The sequence below is a fragment of the Polyodon spathula genome, chromosome 19, assembly GCF_017654505.1.
Source record: "Polyodon spathula isolate WHYD16114869_AA chromosome 19, ASM1765450v1, whole genome shotgun sequence".
In the NCBI taxonomy this organism is placed as follows: domain Eukaryota; kingdom Metazoa; phylum Chordata; class Actinopteri; order Acipenseriformes; family Polyodontidae; genus Polyodon; species Polyodon spathula.
The window spans coordinates 4,249,423-4,276,378 of record NC_054552.1 but is presented as its reverse complement, the minus strand read 5'-3'; the positions used below and the strand labels follow the sequence as shown (position 1 = coordinate 4,276,378).

The following is a 26,956-nucleotide window of genomic DNA, read 5'->3' as shown; positions in this document are numbered from 1 at the left end:
ATTCAAGAATAAGTGTGTACGAAAATCAGAATGTGTGCAAGTCTAACAAAACATTCTTGTTTATTTTTTGGGAACATTTTGGTACTGTAAATACTGCACAGCCTTCAGTGCTTTTAGCAAAACCCTTTGGAGTTTTTCCTTTGTTGCATCCCTTGCAGTCTTCTGTATTGATTCATTTAACCACTTCAAGGTGGAAAGGATTGGAGATTTCACAGCAGTGATGAATTAGTGATAGCTGGTTTGGGTGCTTTAGGTTTAAAGAAGAAAGTATCAAATATCCTTTGACCCTTCAGGTCTGGGGGAATAGACTAAGGGAACGAGATCCTGTCTGGTGATTATTCGATTGAAGTCTACGCTATATTTAAAACTTTTTTTTTTTTTTTTTTTTTTTTTTTTTACATTTTTTTTTTTTTCTGTTTAAGACAAACAATCTTAATCAAGTCTTTCCAGCCTCTTAAGGATGTGGGTACAGTTCAGTCTACATGTCCATCACGGGTGAAATTGTTGTGGCTTTGTGATGCAGATTAGGATTCAGTGATAGCTGGTGCTCAAACCTCCAGGTGGAGAGGTGAAAGGCTTGTGGATTGAACAACTGTCCCTGATATAAATAATTATTTTTAAAAGGATCGGAAGGCATGCTGGTAGGCAGCCAGTCGTCATAAAGACACAACATTTGACTTCTTTTGTTTGACTGTGTGCTCTTGTGTTTGTGCAGCTACCTGACTGATGGGGGACTGGGCCTGTACACCCATCGACTGAACAGACTGCCTGATGGGATGGCTGCAGTGAGGGAGACGCTACAACGCAACACCTCCATGGGGGTTGGAGATGCTGACAGGTAGGCTAGCCCTTCATGTGGCCTTTTAATAATCTGGTAATTTTAAAAAAAAAAACAACAAAAAAAAACAGGTTTGTATGTGACAGTGTGGTGGTTCTGCTTGAGAAAATGAAGGTTTTGCCGACATTTTACAGAGTCTGTTACAGTTGCCTGAATTTAATTTTATATTGTTCATGGGTGACTTCAAGATTATTTCCTGGAGAAACCAGCCAAGCTTGAATTCCTAATGTAAAGACTTATTTGAAAGGAACGTTTTGTAATTAGCATATGCTAAGCAACCGCTCCTTCGTTATTTATGGTGGGATAACTGGAAACAGGATTTCAGGTTTTCTGCTATGTGATTTATAACGTTTTTAACACTTGTCAAAAATAATCACATATCTTTTGGCTCATAAGTCAATGCTCGATGTCTTATTTTAAGAAAGGAGGAAAAAAAATCCCAAAAGGCATTGACTCATTGTTTTGATAAATGAGCTGTTTTTTTTTAACTTGGTATTACTTGTTAATAAATGGCAGTCAAAGCACCTTTTTAGCTAACTGAAATGTAATATTTTCTGTATCTCAAACAAAAGGGATACTGATCTATGTACTGGTCCCATAGACTAGTGAGGAGTGAGTTAGGGTATATTCATTTAATCCTGTGCAGTGATTTTGAATTTTATCAGACATGAAACAAAAAGAATAAGCTTTCATAAATCTTAGTATTTACTGCATTAGAACAAGGCTAACACAACTAGTTGTCTGTCTAATTCTTTCTCTGAAATGGGCCGTCCAGAATTCTATATAAAAAAAAAAAAAAAAAAAAAGCGTGGATTTGTATTTTTATAGCTGGTGAATTGGAACAAGTGAATTGTGTTTTGAGCAAACGTAGATTTGGCAATGCAGTCATGGCTTTGAAGGTGTTTTATTAGAGTGTTGAAAAAAAAAGTAGTAACACAGTGCTTGCAGGTGTGCGGTAGTTTTGACTTATCGCTTCTCATCCCAGTTCTAATATATTGGCTGTACTGCTTTCTCTGTCTCTTGCACTAAATTGAAAATGCACCACATTAATCAAATGCATCGTGACAGTTGAACAGATGCGTTGGAGTCATCGTGTGAAAAATATTTAAAGAGATTTCATATTTAAGTCTATTTAAGATCAGTGTTGGTGTAATCACTAAAAAGTTCAAGGTACCCCAACTTTCGTTAATACATGTCAGTTTTAAATAGGTTAAAGTCAATTTTACGTGCATTTTAAACTGTTTTTTTTTTTTTTTTGTGTGTGTCTAGTCAAATTAGAACAGTCTAGGGGGATGCATATAGAAAGTATTCCATAATACCTCATAGGAATGTTAGCTGTCTGGTTTAATTGAAGTTTGGTTATGCACGTTAACTCCATTAGCATAAAACACAGACCTTACAAGGTACATTTACCCTGAAGCAGCAGTGGAAACAAGAACTAGACTGAGTAATTTCATAGAGAAGAGAAAGGTTAATGGAACCAGTAAGAGCACAGCTGAGCTCACTTGTCAGCAGTTGGAAATGGCACCGTGTATCTGGAAGTCTGCATTTCTAACACATATTGCTGAACTCATAATTGTCATGCAAGAAAGAAATAGTTGTTTTTAAAGTGGGCTTAATTTTATACATTAAAAAAAAAAAGTGTTTGCTCATAATATTTTATATGCAATAAAAGCAAACAAAGCCAGTGTGCTTAGTAGTTCTGCGATGTTCTGTGTCAACCCCAGCCTGCCATTGCTGGTGATCTCCATTGGAAGCCTCTGAACTCAGGGTTAAGTAAATGAAAGAGCCACCTTACTTAATGCAAAGCACCCCATGGCTTCAGCTTCAGAGTTGTTATAGGGCAGTTGATTGTGTTTGACGTTCTACATCTTCACAGATATTGGAAAACGGACTGATTTATTGACATTTCAGTGCACCAAAAACTGCTTTAGTTTGACCTTGTGTTTGTGCCAGTGGAAATACTTGTTAAATTTGGCATTATACCTTCCAGCCTTTTGACTTCAGTTGTTTCTTTTGTATTATTTAAAAACTATAGAGTTCTGTGTAAAAGACTGCAGGATTATTTTGTATGTTTGGGCTGGCATCACCCAAATGGTTCACACTGCTTCTACAGTAAATTGTACTGTTATGTATATTGAGTATCATCATCTTTATTCCTTAAGATGATGGACTGACTTAAATTTAGTGTTTTAAACTAACGTCTTCCCAGTGGTTTGTGGTAGCGCTAAATCCAACTACTTCCTGCTATCCCTGGCATTTACAGTTCACTGCAGTGTTTGCTTTTTCAAGCTCTCAAGGTTTTGGTTAACGACAGGGTAGCTTTTGAAATGACAACTTGTCAAGGGGGCTATGAAGCAGAGGCAGATTAATGTAATGGGTGTGGATATTAAACTGGCTTATGTACCAGCAGCAGTGCTCAATCAAAAACTAATATATATATATATATCTATATATATATATATATATATATATTATATTATATTATTGATGTGTCATACTGTGTGTATATATATATATATATATATATATATATATATATATATATATATATATATACATACACATACATACATACATACATACACATACATACATACATACATACATACGTAAAATATAATCTCACTGTGGATGTGGTTGATTTTATTATAGTTCTGCATTTCAATCCCAGCTAGTTCTTAAAACAGAAAAATAATAATATCCTCCCTGCACAGTTGATCTAATACAGTAACAGTATTTATTTTTTTTTTTTTTAAACCTATTTTAAAATTGTGTCTCAAACTCCTCGCTGCCCATAGGGCTTCAAACCTGCTTGAGTGTTAAGCTGTTATGTTACAGGGCTGGGCCCTGACTGTCGAACCCCTCGGTCACTGTCCAGCCTCAGCCCATCTCCTCGGGGCAGAAAGGCAGATCTGGTTTCCCTCTGGTCCTGCTGTCTCAGAGATACAGTATGGTGTGCCTGCAGCTTCATTTGGTATATCAGTTGGTACTGGGATTTAAACCTGGAGCTGTGGGACCTGTGGCATCTGTTCTATCTGTCTAGTCCATTGCACAGACCTGGGGATGGACAGCCTGCGTGAAAATGAGTCATTTATCATTTTCCTTTTTACATTTTTATTAGGTAGGGGTAAAACAGGAGGGTTTTGAAGAAGAGAAAATAGTTCATTAACAGATTAGTTTACAAGCTAGGCATGTGACACAATTAAATATGTGCCTATTTTTCTTTCTTTTGTCTTTCAATAAATTAGCACCCCCTTTTTGATCTTGTAAAAATCCTGGGTGTATGTTGTCCGAAAAATGTTTTCTCTTAAGTCTTTTAAGCCTGGTGTTTCCCAGCTGTTTCTGTTCCGCATGTGTCTGTTGCACTGCTGTAGTTCCATAACTGTTTGTATTGTAAGATCAGAAATATAAATTAGGAAAGTGTAGATTAATGAACAGATTGTGTTACTGTACCGCTTTCGTCGGGAGGTACCCTGGAAAACTGATCCTGAATTGCTGGATGGGAAGTTCCCATAGGCTTGTCCCTGATGGGCAGCACCGGTGAGCAGTGAGGAATACAAGGCTGCAAGGGGGATTTAACACACAGACCAGATCTCTTTGAACATGTGAGTGGAAAGGAGCCTCTCTGTCTGATCATAGTGTTAATGATCTAACAGGATATGGACTGTGTGAACTTAATAGGAAACAAAGGAATTAGCAGTTGGCTCAATTTTGTTTAAGGAAGGGGGGTGCAGCAGGCAGATAGCCCCCCCCCCCCCCCCCCCCTTTTTTTTTTTTTTCAGTTCTGGTCCTCATGATGTTCTGTAGGTGTTTTGTCAACCGTATTAAATTGAAAATCGGAATCATTCTAGGGAATAGAAAGATCACTGAATGACTTTTAATGTGGTGTAAGTGTAAATTATAGGTTTGTCTTCTCTTGAAGCCTAATGCCTGAATTGTATGGTATGCAAGAAGTATATTTATTTTATATATAAATTATAGGATAAGTTGATAAGGCAAATAAAATCATGCGGAAAAAAAAATAAAATAAAAAAATCCAAACAAGTGGGTTTTTTTTTTTTTTTTTTTTTGGCATTTTGCTCCTGGCTTCATATGTATACAGGGAAAGAGAACTCCCTTTCTCTTTGTTCAGTCAGAGATAGTGTGTGTTGGTTGTTCCCAGAGAGCCTTCTGGACGACGAATGTGACTACACTGACCTCACTCGCACCACACACCCACACACACACACACACACACACACACCCACCCACCCACCCACACCCACCAGGCTAGCCTAACTTGCTACTCCTGTGGGGTTTTGCAAAATCTCAGTCATGGGTATCTGAAGAATTTTTCAGATTGCATGTGGAAAGAATTTTTAATGGGGAAGCGTTATTGCAGGAAGAGAATAACATGTGCCATTTAAAAAAAAAAAAAAAAAAAAAATCTTTTTTTAACCTGGGGAACGCTAGGTTGTGCTGGATTTGCACATACCTTAGTACGTACAAATATAGTACAGAATGTACAAGATTGCAATAAAATCAGGAAATGAGAACCAATGGACTCTAAATCATTTTGTCAGGTTGAAATTTAAGGTGTAAAAAATGTTTGATAACATGTATTGTAAATTAGTGCTTACAAAGAGCAAGGGTATGAATGAACTGCCTGTGGCTTGATGTTATTCACTTAGAAGAAAGCTGTGTAAGAGAATACTGTGTGTGATTATGTTAGTCTTTTCAGCTGGTAAAAGGACTGGTAACACAAGGTAACTCCCCAGTGTAAAACACAAGATTCTAGTGTCTAACCACAACTGTGTGAACTAAGACCAGATGTTGAAGGGAGGAGAGAAGGTGAGAGTCTTAAGTGAGATTTCTGATATTCATATTTCAATGAGTCCCTTGTAATTGAGGCTTTACAATTGTACTGTAGCAGAATGCTTCACAAAGCCAATTTTTTATTTATTTTTTTTCTATCTCAAAACCTTAGACCTACAGTGGTGGCCTTTTGGGTTTCTCTACTGAACAAAACAAGTTATTTATTTCTAAGGATTGTGAAAAAAGATCTGTTCTCAAAAACAGTCTTGGATCAAAATCCCATCAATAAACGCATGCCAGACTTGACAGGAAATTTGAGACTGTATTGCAGCAGATGCTAAGGAATTGCAGCTTTTTTAAACAAGCATCAAGATGTTGAGGTGTATTGCAACCTTGCATTATCTATTGTTTTCCTCTATAAAATGCAATACAATCTTCTTTTTTTTTTTCCTTACTAATGCATGTACATATAAATTCCTGCAAAGCAATCATAGTATATTAGTATTTTGTGCTGGAGTTTGAGTAGGGAAGACAGATAATTTGCTAGTGTGGTTGGCAGGGATAGCTCTCGGAGGGAGCATGCTCAAAGCCCCAGGTAGAGGGATTCACCAGGCACGTCTAATTCAGAAGTCCAAGCTCTGTCTAGGCACACACCTGCTTCACCCTGGCTACAGGTAAGGAGGTAATCATTGTCTCTTAAACAACGTCTTTCTTTGTCTCATTAATGAATGCAAATAGGGCGCTATTGTGCATAAAATACCTGTCTATGTAGTTGTGTATCATCCCTTTGTTCTGAAAATTTGATAATTGTGTGTTCTGGGTGTCTAGACAGTAACAAATGTTTTTTACTCGGCTTTCTGGAGCGGGTTGTTGTAGTATTTTATGTTGTTGAATGAGCCATTGTATATGTGTAAGGTTGAGTGTTTCATCTTGTGTTATGTGCAGACCAGTGCGTTTATTGTAGAAAGCTTACAATGAGGATTATCCAACAAGGAAGCACATTGTAATATACTGTGACCAGACTGCTTAAGTGCAACTCCAGTACAGTAAGCATATTACACATGAACCGTTTGCTGAATACGATGTGTGCTGAAGCCTTATCGGTGTATAAACTTGACAAAAAAAAAACATCCTTCTGTTATGGATTATTTTTAGCACATTCTTCCCTTTGTTACCAGTAAGAAACCAGCATTGCTCTCTCTACTAAATTGCACAGAATTAAAGTTGAAAACACTGTATATAAAAGAAAAATGTATTGATTTATTTATGTATTTATTTATCTATTTGTTTGTTTTTTTGTGCTTGAAAATGCCATGCAACAAAAGACTGAGGAAAGCAGTTACCTCACATGTTGAACATTTGACCAGTGACCCTAGGGAATTCTCACCAGCTCCTAATGGGGATTGGGGTTCTTTGTACATAAAATGTTGACTCCCAATGTCTTAACGCTATGTAATGAGGAGATGTTCAAGTAAACTAGTGGTAGGTGGCTTTTTTGTTGTTGTTGCCACCAGTTCTATCTATTTATCATACTTGAGCCTCTGCCCTAGTCACTGCACTGAATACTTATGTTGACTGTTACTCATGAGTAACTGTTGCTAGGTCTAAAACAGGGGATTTGGTAACATGAAAGAAACTTACTTCATTATCCGTCTTTAAGCCTTAATTCTTGAGAATGTGATTGAGAATGTTGATTCTGGGCAGTGCTGAAATACCCATGGGTCTGTTTTAACACCAGCCATTGTGTGATTTGGAAATAATCTAAACATGTGGGTCACATTTCTTAATTCTCTAATGGTGGGGTGTCGGTGATAGTTTTGCAATCAGAGTCAAATCAAGGTCATACTCTGCCAGGACTGGTGGATTGGAATCTGTGATTGCATTGTCCTTTCATTGCTTGGCACTGCCTCAGAAAACATTAAGCAGCCCTGGAAAAGTGCTAGGCACAGCCTGGCTCCTCCTTTTGTTTCTCAGTCATCCAGTAAATGTGTATTTAATACTCTTGAGCTTTGAACGCTGCTTGTGTAAAGAGTTCACATTATTGTGTCCCTTATAATTTAATTCTGACCCTCTCTGACCCACAAATAACAGCTACAGCTGGGTGAGACAACACAGGCCCTAGAGGGCAGTTCCACTCCGTTTAATAGGTGTCATTAACCGATTTAAATACTTTAGGACCTGGACAGAGGTTTAATGAATTTAACTTCATATTTACATGCAGTACAGTAAGCATACAGGATTTCTACTTGTACCATTACTCTTGCTGATGCATTTGCATGTTTAGCTCCAGTGACTAAAACTTAAATGGAAACGCTGTTCTTGCAGCCTTTTTAAGCTATTTGCCTACATTCTCCAGCCTTGGTTTGAGAATTAGCTAAAAAAAAAAAAAAAAAAAAAAGAGAAAAGCATTTTGGCATAAACCAGAATTAGTGTCTCTGTGAGGAATTTTAGGATCTTGTTTGTTTTCTAGTCTGATACACAAGTTAGGGTTTAAGGCTCAGAGGAGGATTTGTAAATGAAACACTGGGGAGCAAATTAAGGACGATGGTTATTTAACATTAAAAGCACACCAGTTGAAAGGAATGGGGGGAGGGCAGTGTTACCCATAACAAAATATTGACATTGAGATAACCTTTTCTGTAGTTTCAAAACTAGGAAAATATGTTTTTTTTTTGTTTTGAGGTATACTGTACTTCATGCCCTAGGTTTCTGTGTCCTGTGAAGGCAGGGAAGGGAATCACTGATGGAACGCAGGTCTAAAAAAAAAAAAAAAAAAAAAAGACTTGTGTAACATCTTCAAACTGACTACAGAATAATCAACAGACTAAGGGGGGAGGGGGATGCAAAACAGTTATGAGGAGAGGGGCATTTCAATACTACTATTTTGAATATAACTATTTCAGACCATGAAATAGCTTTTTATGAATAAACAGTAATTGTCTAACAGTATGAAGTGTGCCAGGTTATCCTTGTCTTTGCATTCATATGGAAATTAGTGCTATGTAAAATTCATTAGACTTGGCGCTTTCAAAGAAAGTGACTGAAAAGCATGAATAAATTGGGGTATAATTATGTATTTTTGGGCTATTTATCTGTGTGCGAGCTGCTTCCCTGGGAAGTCTGTTTTCTGATGGCCTATCATGTTATCTTTTTGTTCGAGCCTCTTAGAATACGTAAGGGACTGTAAAAAAAAAAAAAAAAAAAAAAAAAAAAAAAAACTGCATCGTTTTCGTGCATACGAACATTTATTTCCTACATAAGGTTTAAGATTTGAGTCAGTATTGACCTTTTAGCCACTAACCATACAAATAATCCTCCATAGAGTTGTCTTATTATAAAACTGGCTGTGCTGAACACAATGGTAGGATATTAGCAAGTGAGCTAACAGTCCATATCAATATAGTACATGAGATGAGTCTGTATTGTCAATATAGTACATACTGGAGCTTTGTGCTAATATAAGGTGCAGCAGGGTTGCATCAGACTGTTATGTTGACAGGGGATTTGAGAACTCCAGGAGAGGGGTAGGTCAGTGTGAGTGACTCTTGATTGACTCAGTAAAGGGTGGCTGTGTCGAGTGCAGTACCGGTCTTGGCTCAGTTCTCAATACAGAGCAAAGCATGTGCTTTAGAGATTCAACAGGTTCTGATGAAAATTCACAGCTAAACCAAGTACAGCCTTGCCCTATAAGGATGCTGCCCGATTGCTTGCAATCAAGGAATTTTTCAAGCTTCTATTAGTATTTTTGCATAACTGTCTGGTGCAGTAAGTCTTGTAGTTTTCTCTGTCCAAACATTTTTCTAAAAATGAAGTAAGCATTATTGTTTCCTTTTACTCTAATCTTTACAGCATTGATGCACTAAAATGTTTAAGAGATTGTTGGTCCAATCTTAAACATATTTGAAATGAAGCAGAATTTAAATATTTCTTTTAAACCAAAGGGGTTTGCATAGATTTTTGAGATGAAGCCATTGGCAGAAGTTTAAGATTACAGTGTTTGCAAAGTCCAGTTTTAAGAATATCCAAGTACTTTTCATCTGACATCATTCTATGTTTTGGCTTCTTGTATGTTTTTACCATAAAATTCCAATTTCTCTGAAAGAGTATGCAGTTGTGTTTGCTGGTAACAGAGACCCTGACACGATGACCTTCTCATTTTGCACGCTTTTCAGAAACTTGTGTGATTTACATTCTGCAGGTCTTATTTTGGTATGTTGGAATGTGGTATTCATTTCTGCAGAGAAGCTACTGTAGGTAATATAAACATGCTCATTTCTTCTGATAAAGTATAGCCCATAATACAGCACAACATTCAGTTATTTGGAAACTCATTGCTTACACAACTTACCTATAGTTACCAAGGACTCTCGTGATATTTGATTGTATTTAAATCTCGTCGAAGACCTTCAAAAATAAAACATTTGAGCCTTTTCCAATGCATATAAGGAGTTTAGTTTTTATGTAGCAGGGTTTTATTTTTTAAGTTGTTGGAGTTTGATAAAAAGGCTTACTGAATAAAGGACAAGAGTACTGTACAGTATGTCTCGTTCATAAAGCTACAGCTTATAGGGTGTGGGTTTATACAGTAAATATAGCTGTATACAATACATAGGGTAGAGTGTGAGGGAAAACACTTGTTCGGAAGAACAAAAGTCAGAATGCACAGACAGCATTTTCAGATCCATTCACCATGGCTAAGCACTGAAAGTTTGATTGGCTTGCTTCCTTTTAGGTCAACTCCGTGGGCCATAACAATCCTGACAGCACCTGTGTCATGACGCAAATGTGCAGCGAGCAAGCAAAGTGCAGACAGACAAGGCAGCAGTAGAGCTTCTATCTTTTTATCCATCACTAATCCAGCTAAATATAGAGAAGGGCTCCTGCTGCAGAAGTATATATACACTTATTATTTTTTTAATAGCCAACATTTTTTTTATTTTTTTTTATTATTAAATACTTTAAGTGTACCTGTTGCAGGTCATGCAAACTGTGTCCGTGCAATGGGTGTTCATGCTTGTAATCACAGAACTGACTAATTAATTTAACAAATGCTTGCAGTGTATGCCCTTGTCATTGGTGTATATAGAAGTTTAATCCTTATGTATCCTTTTTAGGATTACGGCCACTAAGCATAAACACAGCTGTATTACTGTTCTTTTAAACCAGATGTTTTTTCCACCTGCTATCCCACTGAATTTTATCTGGATCTGTGACGAATGTTGCTGGATATGTGTAGTTGACTATGCTTAGCTAATGCGATTTAATTAATTAATTAATTAATTATTTTATTATTTTTTTCAGTTGAAACAGTATATAATGTGCAGTAGTGTATTTGCAGGGTTGAATTTGTACTCTTTTTTTTGGTTTATATTATTTGATATTATAGTGAGCTTTATAATCGTGCCCACATGCTTCACTGGGAACAGCAGGCATTAAGCCTTCCCTTTCAAACAGGGTCCCCTCCAGCCATAAGGGCACATCCTGGAGTCCGCCTGTGTTTGAGCAAGACGCTGCCTGTCTCACCACACAGCCGGTCCAGCTTTAGGGTTCTCCATTGGGAGGGAACCGTGACTGTTTGTATATTTGATAACCTTTGCATTTGCATCCTTTTGAATTAAACTAATACTTCAGATTTATACACTCATGCATACCTAGAATAAAACACAATTTCTACAAACGTATTTCTTTCTGCAACAGATTTTCAAATGATCCCTTTATTCATAATACAAAATACTTCTGGTCTTGTGTTTAATTGCACAGTGAGAAACACTGAGGTGGTGGTCGTGTTTTTTTTTGTTTTTGTTTTTTAAACTTTTGGCTATTTTAGGTTCTTATTTGCCAGTTTTCTCATCCTTTTGGAAAACTGGGCATGGCCTGTTCTTTGACCTTTAGAAATTCCCTAAGATTGGCTGAAGACCAGCCTGCAAGAATCAGCTTTTCTTTAAGGTTACAAATTGGATTTGCTAAACAACCCCATCCACTTCTATAATTTGGCCTGCTGGACTTTGCAAATGTCACAAAACCCACCCAAGCAACAGGCTTCCTGTAATGTAATTAAATATATGAAGAGCATCGTTTCAGACGGTGCGCAATCAAAATAATGCAAATTGAGTTTTGTTTGTGTTTTACAGTATTGTGTTTAATTGTTTTATATAGTGAGCCACTGTGATTTCAACTTTCATTTTGAGTTTGGACTGTGTTGGGAGTTATTACAGGCAATTTAGTGTTATCTCAGCAGTAGATTCTTCAAGTATAAACTGGATTTTTCAGTTATGTTTGTCACAGACATTTTCACCCATTATCTTTTAAAAAGAAAGTTACATAAAAAGTATAGCATGTAATGTATTAAACTCCAGCTGTTAGCATGCAAAAAGGAGGGGAAAGGCTTTTGGGTTTCTATACCACACTGAAGCTCTAAATCCATAATAAAACTGTTTGAATCAGAACATATTTCCAGCCTGCTTGATCAGCAGCTTCTAATCTGTTATTACAGTGTCTGATCCTGGTGCTGGTTGGTGCTCAGTGTTTTCACTGCCACTGCTTCACAGCTCCGAAGAGCTGACTTGTTTCCAGCAGAGAGCCCTGACCTCCTTCAGCACGTCGGAGGTTAATTTAGTTTGGGGATCAGGTTTCTTCCCAGGGCTGCGTGGTAGTGATCTCCTTCAAGCCCTCACTTGCAGTATCCACAGAGCCCTCTGTGTGCTGCAGAAGCTAACACTGCCTGGATATAAAACTGGGATCACAGATACAGTGCTTACAACACTACACTACATGGCAGTCCAATGAAGCTATCCGCTTGCAAAGTCAACTTTAGCACTTTCTCTGGAGCTCTGAGTGGCCAGCGGAGCGTGGAAATGCTTTGGCCAACAAACATAACAAGGTAGAAAGTGCTTTTTAATTAGTTTTTTTTCTTTTCTTTTTTCAGGTGTTTTAAAAAGAACAAAGCAAACTATAGCAGTAAAGCTGCACTTCCAAGTCTTAGTTTTAATTATGTTTACAATGAACACTTTCAGTGAATCTCTGGTGTAGATATACAGAAGAATGTTTTTTTTTTTTTTTTTTAATTTTGAAATGCATTTCATTTGCAAGTATTGGTCAGGAAGTAATTTTTGTGCTGGCATTAAACTTTAGTATTGTTTGAATAAAAAGTATAATCTGTTAGCATGATTTAAAAATGATTTTTATATATATATATATATATAATATATATATATATATATATATGTGATGACAGCAGACTAAAGCATAAATCATCTTGTAACCAAAAGCCTATAATGCAATCCTGTGTTTTAGGTGCCAGTAGGTTGCTGATTTGCAAAAGAATTTACATCTGATAAGATTACAATGTGTCCTTTTGGTGACCAGTGCAGTGTTCCTTTTATGCATTATGGAGCTGATTATTTTAAGATAACATTTAAATGAAAAAGCAAGCCTGGTGGTTTAACCATTAGGCTGCTGCATGCTTCTATTTAAATCCTCAAGTCTGACATATTGCCAGAACATCTGTTTTACTTTATTGTACTTTGCTAAGGATGATGAGCTGCTGCATTGCCATTCTATTTAAAATGAGATGTCTAGTGCTATTTAATTACATTCGTTATGTGGTGCAGTATTATGCTTACTGTGCCTCTTGAATCTACACCCTTTCAGGAATTGTATAGGCTGCTATATTTTAAAGTTACAAGTTAGTGACTCTTTCATGTTAAAGGACTGCTTAGCAGATGTTATTGCAGTAAGAGCTTTGGCATTCAAAAAAAAAAAAAAAAAAACTTTGCAAGGTGAAGACAGATCAGAGTAAAATATAAGAAATGCTGACAAAATCCCAACAGAAAAAGAAAATGTAACCTTTGACATGGTTAGATTTAAAAAAAAAAAAAAAAAAAAAAAAGTTAACACATTGCTTGCTAGATCAGCGATGAGGCAGTTAAGAAAATGAACTCCTTTCCTGGCTCGGAGATAGTAACATTAATCCCTTTACTTCTCCATGGGTTGTTGCTAATCCTTCTTTTTGGACAGACACACAACCCCCACGTCCTTATCAGCATGCCCTTGGGGCACTGAAGTCTGCTGGAAACAATTGGGTTGAACAATGGCCAGAAGATTTCCACCAGTCAAGTACTACTTAATATAGCTGTCTGTCTGCTGTGTTGTGTTATATATAGCTGTCTGTCTGCTGTGTTGTGTTATATATTTCTTCCTGCTGTCGACGATGTAACCCAAGAAGCTAAAGCATGATGTCATATTTGTATGAAGCTTTTACTTGCGTCTCTATTGCACTGTATTGGCATAACGCTAATCCGTTTTTATTGTATTGCTGGATTTTAAACTTCCTGTGGTTCTAAGCAGACGGGCCGAGGGCTACATTGATATGAGAAATCCCAGCTGTGTTTATTAATGCTACACACAGAGTCTCTTTCAATGAACAATCTTGCTTGGGGTGTTCTGTACAGTATTTCAAAGGCGTGTTTCAGATGAGAACAATGAGGCTGCATGCGTGACTTTAAGCAGGGCATAGTGGGTTTATACTAGTTGATACAGGATACTGGAAACAAAGGAAAATAGTAGTTGGTAAAGTGGTTAAAGACACTTGTTCATTCAAGGGGTTCTCTGTTAAATGTTTCAACTGGCAGCAAAATATATACAGTAGTGTTCTCGATCTTCATAAAACTAAAAAAAAAACTTGGAGGGTCTGTGCATGTGTACCAAACAAAATGACGTTTTTATTATTGATTTTTAAAAATGTTTCTATTTATTAAATTTTCTCCCACCACTGTTTCTTTTTTGTTGCAAAACGAACAGCTGTGTTCTGGGAGTTTCTCTGAAGTGACTGCAGTGCATTAATAAGACTGTTTGGCAGGTGAAACATTTATCTTGGTCTCGGCATCCTTTCTCTTATTTCCTGCTCCCCGTTTTGTTCTCTCCTAGCTCCCGATCTCATTTGGTTCAACAGCTGAGCCTCTTTGTTCGTAGTGTAGCATGCAGTCCTGTGGGAGCTCAGTCACCTGATCAGCAGGGCTGGACAGTGTTTGATACATGGTATCATTTGGCCACTTAGTTGTTTTTAAATATATACAAGGTAAAAAGTAAGTGGGGGAAAGAACTATCTTCAGTCCTCAGCTTGTTTTACAAAGAAAGTCTTTAGGGACCCACAGCCTAGCGGTTGAAGGACACAAGCCTTAAAGAAGAAAAAAAAGCTAAATTTGTGATTTTTGTAACTGAAGCATGAAGTATGAGTTATGTTCATCAGAAATTCGTTTTAAGAGGGAGGAAAGTCTGGAGTCTGTTATATGTCAACATGTACTAAACAGTTAAAAAACAAATGTGGAACTGGTTTTACTTGCTGAATACTCCCCTTCCAATATATTAACAAAAGCACCTGTTCCCAGGAGGGGAACTTCCGAGAGCGGTCTTATCCGACCTCCTCAGAGATCCAGCGCTGACCGAGATTCACAGCATGCTTATTGTGTTTTACTGAGTTACCTTTCTCTATCAGTCTGAACAGTGTATCCTTCCTTTTCATTTGTGTTGGGCATAGAACATTGGCTTAAGTAGTTGTTAAATACGAACCCATTCTGTTTAAGTGTTTAAGTGAATAAATACGTAGATTCAGTTGCTAACACAGCCATTACTGTCTTTTAATAAACGTGAACCCTGGATTTGGTTGGTTAACTATGAGGGACTAATGAAATCAGTCCCTAAAACATGGAAGAGCCTGACTTCAAGAGAGAAACATTGGCAAACCTGATTGCTTCAAACACCACATATGTTACTCTGATATTTACAAGGACGTTTCTTAATCGCTGTGTTTGGGGCTTTCTTCTCTCTGGTTCATGAGGACATTGACAGACAGGAAGAATAAAGGCTTGGTTATATTATTCTGATATGCATGGCAAGTTGTCATCCATAGATGGATACGAGGCTGAATTAATTTTGTATCATTCAACACCTCAAGCGTTATCAAGCTTAGTGTTTTTCAGTAGCTCTGTTAACACATATACTGCAATGTATGCTTTTCCTCTTTCTGGGTGATATAGCTCAAAATAGTTTTTTAGAGGTGAACTTTTTGCAAGTTAACTTTTTTCCCCCTTGTCAGAATTGGTGTATATTGGTGAAATTTATTTTTTTTCTTTTACCTTATTTAGGGGGTTCAGAATTTGATAAACAGAAAACCAGAGCAAAAATATTTGTGCGCAGTGATGGGGTTACAGTAATACAAGAGGAGATTTTCATGAAGGTTTCTTTATGATTCACAGTATGTATTACAAAGCTGGGAAACGGACACCTTGGGGTTTCATTAGCAGACAGACTCTGCAGGCTGTGTAATCTGTGAGGCTTGGGAAGCGTGTTGAAATGACACACAGAGCCTGTGGTCAAGCTGGTAATCATTAAAACACCCCAGAACGCCCTTGAAAACTGTACTCAAAGTGATCGCTGGCCAGCTGCACATTATTAGTAGCTTATTTTGCACTGGGCATTCAACGATACAGCAGGGTGGTTGGTCATCACAGTACACCTCTTAACTTTTTATTTATTAGGGTTAAGTAATGCATTGGTAAATGAACATTTTTGTTTAAAGTGAACATGCTGAACGCCATTCAAATTCTTTACGTTTAGAAACTTACTGGTTGGCAGAGAATATGTTTTCTCTAGGAGTGCTGAAGGCTATCTCCAGTTAATTATTATTGTAAACATATCACCTTCGTTAAATTAGAGCTTAAATTGTACAGACTCGTAGTCTGTAAGGCACACGTTGATTTAAACAATTGTACACAATCCAAGTAGACTGCCCCGTTTGTGGCATAAAGCTGCATGCATGGGTCAGTAATTAAAAGGCACTGGAAGAAAAGAAAAATGTAGAACAATGCTGGTATGTAACTGGTATTTATAAGAATACAAAATCGCAGTTCCTGATTTTACTGCAGTGTAGCATTTTAATGAATGCGCACAATAAATAAATAAATAAATAAATAAATCTGCCATAAAAAAGGCAGAGTTTTAGCTTTGCTTCACTAAGCTATTGAGTTTCAAATTGGCAAGAAGCTGAGGGTTTTTGTTTTTTGTCTTCTCTTTTCAGTTGGGACGACAGCAGTTCAGTGAGCAGTGGGATCAGCGACACCATAGACAACCTCAGTACAGATGATATCAACACCAGCTCTTCCATCAGCTTGTATGCCAACGCGCCTGCCGCACCGCGGAAGAGTATCGACGGCCAGGTAAGACCAGTCCAAACATTCCATTCACCTGCCTGGAGAACACAACCGATGCTAGCAATGCTAATTGATCTGTTCTGCATCTGTGTTTTAGCACCCAGTTTACAGCTGATTTTTAACTGCGGTTTCTTTCAATGGGAGTTTACACTTGGCATAGTGTCCCAATGTTGCAAGGTTTTTAAATGCAAAGTCAACTACAGGACAGCAGGTTGGGTCCATCCCCTGAATAGTATGATAAGCATGCCTGTGCCGTATCGCATAGCAATTTAAAAAGATTTCTAGGTATGTGCACAGAGTCTTTTGTACTGTGCTGCATAGGTGTCAAAAATAAACCTAGCATTAGAAGTGATGATCTTGGGTCTGCCGGACTCCCAGTTGTAGAAAACAGTTACACTGGTGCCAACAGGGTATTTAAACATGTAAAATAATGAGTGTGGGTGGGCACTGAAAGTGTACGTGACAGCCAAGAATCTGTAAAAATACACATAGGGTTACCTTTTATAGAAGTTTTATTACCAGTAATTTAAAAAAAAAAGAAAAAAATGCAATGCTGCTTTTTATTATTTATTACAGATTTTAAGGTCTTGGTATATTAGATTATGATTTATTGAAACACAGAAATGCAGTGCAAAGCTGATTTTAAATAGAACCTGTTTACGACTGTTCTGTTCTGTATCATGCAGCTTTTTTTTTTTTTTTTTTTTTTAGTTGCCTGTTTTAGAGCTTTTCAAATCATTAACTAAATGGCATGCTTATATATTCATGTGTAGTTGATCTGCTTTGGCTAGAGAATGTGTTTTCCATGGAGGCCCATCAGGGTTTATTTGGTCTCTTCCCGAACACAATTCAAATTTAAAATGGGGACATAAAGGGCAAAGGTGTATTCTCTACCTGATTTTGTTGTCATTCAGACTAAACACTTATTAAATTAGTAGCTAAAACAACTGAAAAAGCAACAGACTTTCAACACCAATGCTTATTTGAACAGTACTTTAAAAAAAAAGCAAAGTGCTTTAAGGGAATTATTGTGTCTGACTGTCATGCTATGGGTGGGTCTGTTTGCTTGTGGCATTTGCCTAAACTAATTTGCATCCTGGAACATACAGTAGTTTTTGCCCTCCAAGGCATAGAAAGGGACGACGAGGTCTTTATTGTCAGCTTGTGACTTATTTGTCAACTCCACTTGTCGGACATTGTCAGTCTCTAATGAAACAACCACTCACAGAAACCAGGCAACGTTAGTTTGCTGTTAATAATTAGTTGAATGTATTAATTTTCATTTGTTTTGGAATTAAGGTCCTAGCTTCCCACCCCTAGTATTGGTGCTGTGATTCTTCTGGATTTGTTTTAACTACGTTGAATGCCTTCCTTCCTCCACCTCTGTTATAGACAAGTGCTGTGTTGATATCTTTATAGCCCCAGACGGACGCAGAGAAGCACTGCGCTGTGGAGCGGAACTCCATGTGGTCTGGGGATGAAGTGAAGAAATCGGACGGGGGCACAGATAGTGGTGTCAAGATGGAGTCCGGCTCCAAGTGGAGACGCAACCCTTCCGATGTGTCCGATGAGTCAGACAAAAGCAACTCCGGCAGGAAAACAACCGTCATCTCACAGACAGGCTCCTGGAGACGAGGCATGACTGCCCAGGTTGGCATCACAACACCCAGGACAAAAAGCTCAACGCTGAAAACACATGGAACTGGTATGCAACAACCTAGTATGTCCTTTCGGTTTTTATACTGTCCATTAGTCGTCACCCTAAAGAGGTTCATGTTGTGTGTGTGTTTTTTTTTTTTTTTGTGTGAAACAGTGGTTAAAGCATTAGTGACAATATTTTGCCTACTTCTTTCATAGTTTTCATATATATTTCAAAATAAATGAAACGCCTAGTGAAGGTGTCATTAAAAATCAACCTTTTATTCTGAGAAGTAATAATCACACTGTAAATAATGGGAAGGACAAAAAAGGTTCTGCCCTGAACCAAGTTTAATTAGTCTGACACGCAAACTGGAATCCTGTCAATTAAACTTTAATCATAAGTAAGCATTTCACAGATGTTATTAAACAGTAAAGGTAAAGTTAAATGATGATGCAACAACACCCAAAGCCATTCTCTTTGCCAGATGCCAAATTTTGTCTGTCATATTATTTAGATCCAGTTACTCCATGAGTTCTCACGTGATAAAACTTGAATGTCACACATTTGTCGTGACCACCAGGCTGCTGCCTTGGAGAGGGGAGGGGAGGGGAGGCTTGAGACACAGAGGCAGTGGGAAACACAGCCATACCCTGCAGTTAGCCACATCAGTACTGCTATATTGCTTAATAGGGCTTCAATCAAAAACATTTTTTTAGCTCGTCTTTCATGATTTAATAAATTGTTTTAATGACTTTAGGAAAAACTGATGATGCCAAGGTATCAGAGAAGGGCAGGCTCTCCCCCAAGTCTGCTAATGTCCAGCGTTCCCCCTCAGATGCTGGCCGCAGCAGTGGAGATGAAACGAAGAAACCTCCATCGAGCACTTCCAGGACCCCTACCAACACCTTTGGGTTCAAGAAACAGTCCGGGGGCATGACCATCATCACTGCCAGCGGTGCCACCATCACCAGCGGCTCAGCAACCCTTGGCAAAATCCCCAAGTCATCCGGGCTCATCGGCAGGTCTGGTAGCCGGATGGCTAGTGTGGATGGCTCCCATCAGGACGATGCCTACCTGCCCATCAGCTCCCGGACTAACCTGCAGTATCGCAGCTTGCCCAGACCCAGTAAATCAGGCAGCGGTGGCAGAAACGGCAACCGGTCCAGCACCAGTAGCATTGACTCCAATCTCAGCAGCAAGTCTGCTGGCTTACCCGTGCCCAAAATAAGAGAGCCTTCCAAAGTAGCAATGGGTGGCCCTTTACCTGGAGGAGCCAACCAGACGGACAGGGAGAAAGGTGTGTCTTCGGATACAGAGAGTGTAGCCTCCTGCAACTCTATCAAAGCCAGCCCAACCTCCCACTCTGGGGCCTCGCAGAGTGGTCGCCAACAAGGACCCAAATACGCAGACGTGTCATCACCCACTTTGCGCAGGTAAGAAACAGCTGCCACGATGATGCGTTTTAAATGTCGGGAAAGAAATAATTACAGGGGAGTTTTACAGCCTTTTTTTTTTTTTTTTTAAATGTGCAACAAATACAGATCAGGGAATTCTTCAGTAGGTACTACAGCCAATGTGTTGTCTCCGGTGGGGGGGGTGACCTCTGATTGGAGGTTTGCTATGGCAACCTTGCTGAAGAGCGAAAGTGTAGAGCCAGTTGTTGAATCTGTTGTAGTTGTGCTTGTGCATTCAATCATATAAATGCTTTCATTTATTAGTGTAAATATCTACTTTAAATGGCAAGCTGTTTTTGTTTTGTTTCCTAGAAAAAGTTATTACTAGTAAGTATTCCTAGTAATAACCATAAGGCCTGAGGTCTTGGTTTATTTTATAATTTTTTATACTCTGACATTACATTCTCATTCAGTTGATTAGGTCATGAAAACATGTAATTGTGGCCTATGAATCCACTGACATATATAAACTTTTCCTTGGTGCTGTACATGATGATGATAATTAACTGAGGCAGTCAAAGACTTTTTGTATTTTTCTTATTTATTTATTTTTGTATTCTGAAATTCGGTCTGCATTAGATTAATGAATTAACTGAAGAAAGCTTGTTTAATAATAAACCAATGAAAAGAACTAGGCGCACTAGATTGAAATATTCTGTTTGAGTTTCAGAAGGACTGGCATGTAGATGAAAATGTCATTAATCATTTCAAGTCCTGTTGTGTAGCTTGGCAAACTTCATATTTTTTCTGTAAAATATAATTTTTGTCTAGTTTTTCTAATGGTTTTTTCTCCTGTAGCCTGTGGCACAAAATAATTGAAAATAAATGCGCAATCATTAGCTTACATTGCTTGAATGAGCTCGGAGGGAAATATAGTACATATGTTATCCTTTGTTATCTTTGGAGTGCTCAAAAAAAAAATAAAACAGTAAAAGCTAGGCATTTTTATGTATAAGTGGTCGAGCTAACAGTACTTCTGTTTCAGCTTGTGTTTTATTTATTTGTTTATTTTTTTCATGCAGACTGTTTGGTGGCAAGCCAGGTAAACAAGCCCCAGTCACAACAGCTGAGAATATGAAGAATTCCACAGTTATCACCAACCCCCATGCCGCCATGACTCCTCAGAATAACCTTGATTCACCTTCAGGGAGTGGAATGCTGAGCAGTGGTGGCAGCAGCCCCCTCTATAACAAGACCACCGACCTCGCCCAGTCTTCCCTGGCCTCCAGCCCAGGCTCTGCCCATTCCGCTCCTTCCAACAGCCTGACGTGGGGCACCAACCTCAGCAGCTCCTCTACGGTGAGCAAGGACGGCCTTGGGTACCAGTCTGTCAGCAGCCTGCACACCAGCTGCGAGTCCATCGACATCTCTCTGAGCAGCGGAGGGATCAGTCGTCACAACTCCACCAGCGGGCTGGTCCCATTGTCCAAAGAGGAGTCTCTGTCTGCATTTGCAAGGAATAACAGCGTGAAGACAGCCTTGTCCGAGAGGTAAGGGATAAAGTGGCACCTCTGTTGTTTGCAGTATGCATTTTTAAAGACTTTATATTAGCAATGTGATTCTTTGATGACAAGAAGAGTTTGATACAGGTGACATAATCAGATTTTTTTTATTAGGAATATTCCACTGTTTAGTCCATCATTATAATTTTGAATGAATATGTTAAGGTTAATGGCAGATTTTAAGATCGGCATAGTTTGACAGCAAATCAATAGCAAATGCTATAGTCTTTTGATTTAATATTTTATACTTTCTTAAAAACCTGAAAGCAATCTGATTTTTATAGGAGCACTCTTAACCCTACATTGAAAGTGAAGGTTGGGATGAATAACTTCTCCTTCTGTCTTCCTCGTTTATTAATTCTTTCTTCTTTTCTGTTCTGTCACCCCTCCCTTCAGTCCTCTTTCTTCCCCATCTGCTAGCCCAAAATTCAGCAGAAATACTTTACCTCGGAAACAGGACAGGTAAACGTCTTTGTCTTGACCAGTGGGTTGTGCTGAACTTTATAAAGCTAAACTAACACCATTGTTACATAGTGATTGCTTGGCATTTAAAACTTGCATTAATAGCTGTAAACTCCCCTGTAATTGCATTAATTTGACGGGCCACTATGCAGCACTATTGCACCATGCTTTATAATAAGTCCCTATGGCACCACCACCTGTCTCAGAGCTGTAGTACATCTCAACTAGGAAAAGTGTTTGTGCTCTGCCAAGGTTTACATTATGTTGTCATATTGACTTAAGATACACATTGCAGCTTGTTTGCATAGGGCAGTTAACAATTCCATTATGAAAATAAGTAAAATAAATGATAATAAGTATAAACGAACTAGACATGCAAAAAAAAAGATGCACAAACATACATAACAGAGCTATTGTAGCTATCTAATTCTGTGAATCCCAACACACTGGTATTATTAAACTTGAGTCCTCTGCTGTCACCTGCAGACAGGCTGCCAACAGGTTGCTTTGTACAGTGTGGCTTGCAAATATGTGAGCAAGAGTGAAGTCATGTGTTCTGGAGCTGCTGCAAAGTGAACTATTAAAATAATGGTGTGTTAGCGAACATAGGCAATGTCTTCTGACATTAAAGCAGTAAAAAGATCATTATTGAAATAAACTATTGCAACCCAAGACCGATTTTATAAATAATTTCACCAGCACACCAGGTTTGCACAGTTTCTCCATGGCATGTATGTTTTAGTCTTGGCTGTGTGTTGGCATGTCATCAGGTTTTGTTTTTTTTTATTAAACATTTTCTGTGGTATCCGCACTGGCCCTTCCTAGTCTTTGAATGCAGGTTGCTTTTAGTGCTGTTGCTATACTCCGTAAGAGACCCTTTTCCTTAGTGACAGAGCAATCGGCAGTGTAGACTTTGCTCATTCAGAGTTGCACAAGCAAAATCATGCATAGGTCAGTCATAAGAAAAAAAAAACCAAAAGTTATTTTATCTTGACATTTACCATAATGCATATGCAATGCATATGTATTTGCACAAGCTGCATTTACCTTCCGTGGCAGAGTAGAAATCCCTTTTCTGTCCTCTTGAAACATTGTCCTGAGTGTGTCCCCCTCTTTTCCTCTTTGCTCCTTCTCCTTATTCTCTTCTCTAAATCTCCTACCTACAGCGACCCTCACCTCAATAGAAACACCTTGCCAAAGAAGGGACTCAGGTATTGGTGCTTCCTGCTTTTCTGTGGCGCCAGTGCATTGCGCTGTTTGTTGCACTTACTGTGGGTGTTGCTGGTGGCAGTTTACGCTTGTGCACATGTATGATCAATTCATGCTTCATTTTAAGTTGTTCAGTGTGTAAATGTGTGTGTCACTTCTGTTTCGCAGTATTGTGGATGTTACCGTTTCTTTATTCACTTGTGCTGGGGCGTGGTGGGGATTATCTTCCTTTACAAAACTTCCTTTACTCACCTTTCCTTTACTGTACCTTTTTATTTTATATGCTTGTGATCTTTTTTTTTTTAAAGGTGTTTTGTTTTCAGAGAATTGGAAAGTGAATCCTGCAAGATGTCTTGCTGCACAGGATGGTTTTGTCCATTTACACAAATTTAAACACAGGCTTTCTGTGGTGCTGGTAGATACAGATAAAACTTTGTAAATGTTTCCATGGCATACAGAGCTTTGCCAAAAACTTTTAATCTTGTTTAGTGTTTTCTGAACATGGAAGAGCTCATCCCAGAACTTAAAAAAAAAAAAAAAAAAAAAGTTTTTTCATGAATGTTTTTACATTTTGACCTGCTAGAATAAACACTTGCAACTGTGCTGGAAGAAGAGTCACAGCCCAGGCACCTATTAGTTCTACTCCTGTTAGTATAAATTCAGCAAAGACAAATGACAAACATTGCTAAGCTACTCTGAGTAATGGTCTGCGGGCAGTAAGTATCCATAGACGATGATGTTAAATTAATTCTATAGAACACAAGCTCCATTTAAATGACATTGTTATTTAAATGTCATCGGTTAAGCAGGGTATTTAGCAATGGTTTTCATCTGTGCTTGAACCTAGTTTTAAACGAAGGAACTTGTATTTATTACATCACACTCTACCAAATTTTTCCATTTTGAAATTTGTGTTTTGAGATCCATGTAGCTTTTTAAAAAGGAAAAAAAAATGTTCGTGTTACTTTTTTTTAAATGTGTTTTTCAGTTTAATCAATGTACTTTGATTCTAGGTGAAAGGTCTAATGTTATCAAGTTTCTTAGTGCTAGGTTGCCTGCTTTGGCTCTGCAATGTTTGTCCAAGAAGCACATATGTTCAGTCACCCTTGTTTGTATGGAATCATTTTATTATAAACCGCAATAATCACAGCTTAACTTAACAATCTGTTCATTTTAGACTTGATGCGTGAGCACTTGTGGTGTTTTGTTTTGAGCCTGAGCCTTTCCTGGTTGCGCCTTACCAGCGTTGCTGTTTCCACCGGACCTTCTGACCAGGTTCTTGCTGTTGCAGGTACCCCCCTTCTTCCCAGCTCCGCAGCCAGGAAGATGCCAAGGAGTGGTTGCGGTCTCATTCTGCAGGAGGCCTGCAGGAGAGTGCCAGCAACTCTCCATTCTCGCCGGGCTCCAGCATCACCTCCCCTTCTGGAACCAGGTTTAACTTTGCCCAGCTTGGTAAGCCTGCAGACATTTCTCATTTGCTAACAGATGCATCTTTTTGCCCCTGTGTATGGTACAGTAGCTTCTAAGAAGAATTTTTTTTTTTGTTTGATTTGTTTTGTTTTTTTCTACATTTCTGCCATAAGTTATACAGGTACATCTAAACTATTCCAGGAAATGTACTGAAATTTTGTAAATTATTTATTTGTATTTTCCTTATGTTCCAAGTGCCTTATTAAAAACAGTTTATTTTACTATTTGTTTTGTCAGTCATGCTTTTAGGGTGCGTGGCTCCAGATTAGATATTGCTCAAGAAGTGCCTGAAATACTGTTTCACCATACTGCTGCTACTCGTGATAGTTTCATAATAAACCATTGGGTTATTTAGATATAGAAAGTGTAGTTCATAACATATTTTGTAGTTTTTTGGGTGGTGGTTCGTTTCTATTTTGTACACACCCGTGAAATCTTTTGGTTTGTTTCTTGCTGTTTTCAGCTAGTCCTACCACTGCTGCCCAGATTAACCTTGCAAACCCTTCCGTGCTGCGGAATCAGGAGGGACCCTTGGATCCATACGGCGATCCTCGCTTCCGCAACAGCTCCATGTCTCTGGATGAGAAAATCAGGACCATGAGCCGCTCTGGGTCCTTCAGGGATGGCTTTGAAGAAGGTACGTTAGGTGCTCAATAAGGAGCGGTCATCCTCCTAAAGAAAGAAAGACAGGCAATTGCATAACCATCTTTAGACGATCTGCACACATAGCCAGTATATTCACAGCATACAAAGGGATTGTCCTATCATTGTGCAAGCTTGCATTTTAGAAGCACAGGAAAGCGTGTAAGAAGTATATTTTATCAGTATTTGGCAGTGATTCCTCAATTGTAATTTTCTTTATAGTTGAGAAGGGATCAGTTGAAACGTCATTACTTTTTCTAGCAACTCATTTTATACATTTAACAAACACACATGTATACCATTTAACAAAGTTCTTCTAAATGCTCTAGCTAGATTATTTGTAAACTGTTTTTGTATCTTGTACAGTCTTGCACAGCAAAACGAAAATATACTACTAGAGTTTGAGTCTGATGCCTTTAGCTCTTTAAGTGCCTAACACCAGATAGAACTAATTGTTTTACCTCATGATATAATTTTTAAATTGCATTTCTCTAACAATGTTGTGGAGACAACTAATTCTTTATTTTAAGCCAATTCTAAGAAACGATAACAAGATGCAGCTGTGTGTTTAATACCGGATTAAGGACAAATGTTAAATTAGTTCAAATGAAACTTCTTGTCAGTCATAAAAAAAAAAAGAAAGGTTAACCATCTGACATATATGTGCAAATGCCTGAATCCTATGCAGCAAAATATAATGCATTTCAGTCACAGTAGCGATTTATAAATAGACAGTTGTCCCTCATTTTGCTTTACGCATCAGAAAGTTCTACAATTTACTGTCAACATAGCCAAACCCTGAAGCCTTGCAATGTAAACCTCACTGACATTTCAACATGCCATGGGATTAAGCTTTTTTTTGTCTGCTGTACTTGGAACAGAAAAAAAAAAAACATTTATATCTCCATATAGTGAGAGTGAAGAAGCAGAGGTAAAGTGGCAGAGAGACACCAATGCTCCTCAGCATGCTTGTGCTGCTTCAGCTTCTACTGATCCCAAACCAGTACCTGCATAATCTGCCTCAGAAAAGCGTACTAAAGAATGTAAACAGTGATGCCAATTATTTTGTTTGTTGTAAATCTGACGTAAATAGGCACACTGCATGATGCGTGCCTACAGCAGAACCTTTTGTACTTCTTGGTGTTGTCACGTAGATAATCTGTTTACAAAAACAGGATGGGGATCAGGGGGATTAGGGAGGGCAGGTGGTTGAGGAGCTACACCAGGCCTTTAACAGCAGCCATTTTAGGATACCTCGGGGTTCAAGATTGCTCCTATAATGTCTATCTCTGATGGGAGCTGATGAATTTTTTTTTTTTTTATTAGTTTCATATTAACTGAAATGGATATTCATCTTAGTCAGTGCGAAAATGATCTTTACCCATTCCTGATACAGTTTATTGCCACGTTTTGTCATATTACTTTTGGCTTGGTGTTTAAGTACTGTATGCCAGAACAAAGCTTGTTAATGTCAGTTTCAGTATGATTTCTATTATAAAGAGATTTGCTTTGCTTTGCTGAGTAATGTGGTCAACTAATCAAGCTGTTTAAATTAGGTTGTTGGGAATTTGATGTCTTAATATTGAACACACAAGTACACGCAAAATTAGTGTGCAATATTTTTGTTCTAGCACACAGATATAACTACACAGCACAGGTTTATTTAAAAACAGTTTGCACTGTACAAAGGAAAACTAAAATAAGCTGTTCAAACTAGCTCCCATCAGTCAGCC

General features: G+C 38.2%; 1 protein-coding gene across 6 annotated transcripts in view; it reads left to right on the top strand.

The window, feature by feature from the left end:
- The window catches only part of LOC121294475 (neuron navigator 2-like), a 106,733-nt gene that overhangs the window by 59,108 nt on the left and 20,669 nt on the right, over window positions 1–26,956 (top strand). For 2 of the 6 annotated variants that reach the window (XM_041218195.1, XM_041218198.1), the window contains 8 exons: window positions 716–838; window positions 16,710–16,848; window positions 18,262–18,562; window positions 19,242–19,917; window positions 20,961–21,428; window positions 21,837–21,902; window positions 24,403–24,563; window positions 25,045–25,218. In XM_041218195.1, the coding sequence (XP_041074129.1) occupies window positions 716–838; window positions 16,710–16,848; window positions 18,262–18,562; window positions 19,242–19,917; window positions 20,961–21,428; window positions 21,837–21,902; window positions 24,403–24,563; window positions 25,045–25,218 (2,108 nt within the window). Of the gene's footprint in view, window positions 1–715; window positions 839–16,709; window positions 16,849–18,261; window positions 18,563–19,241; window positions 19,918–20,960; window positions 21,429–21,836; window positions 21,903–23,068; window positions 23,114–24,402; window positions 24,564–25,044; window positions 25,219–26,956 lie in introns of all 6 variants that reach the window. The other 4 variants (XM_041218200.1, XM_041218196.1, XM_041218199.1 and 1 more) reach the window with 4 other exon arrangements.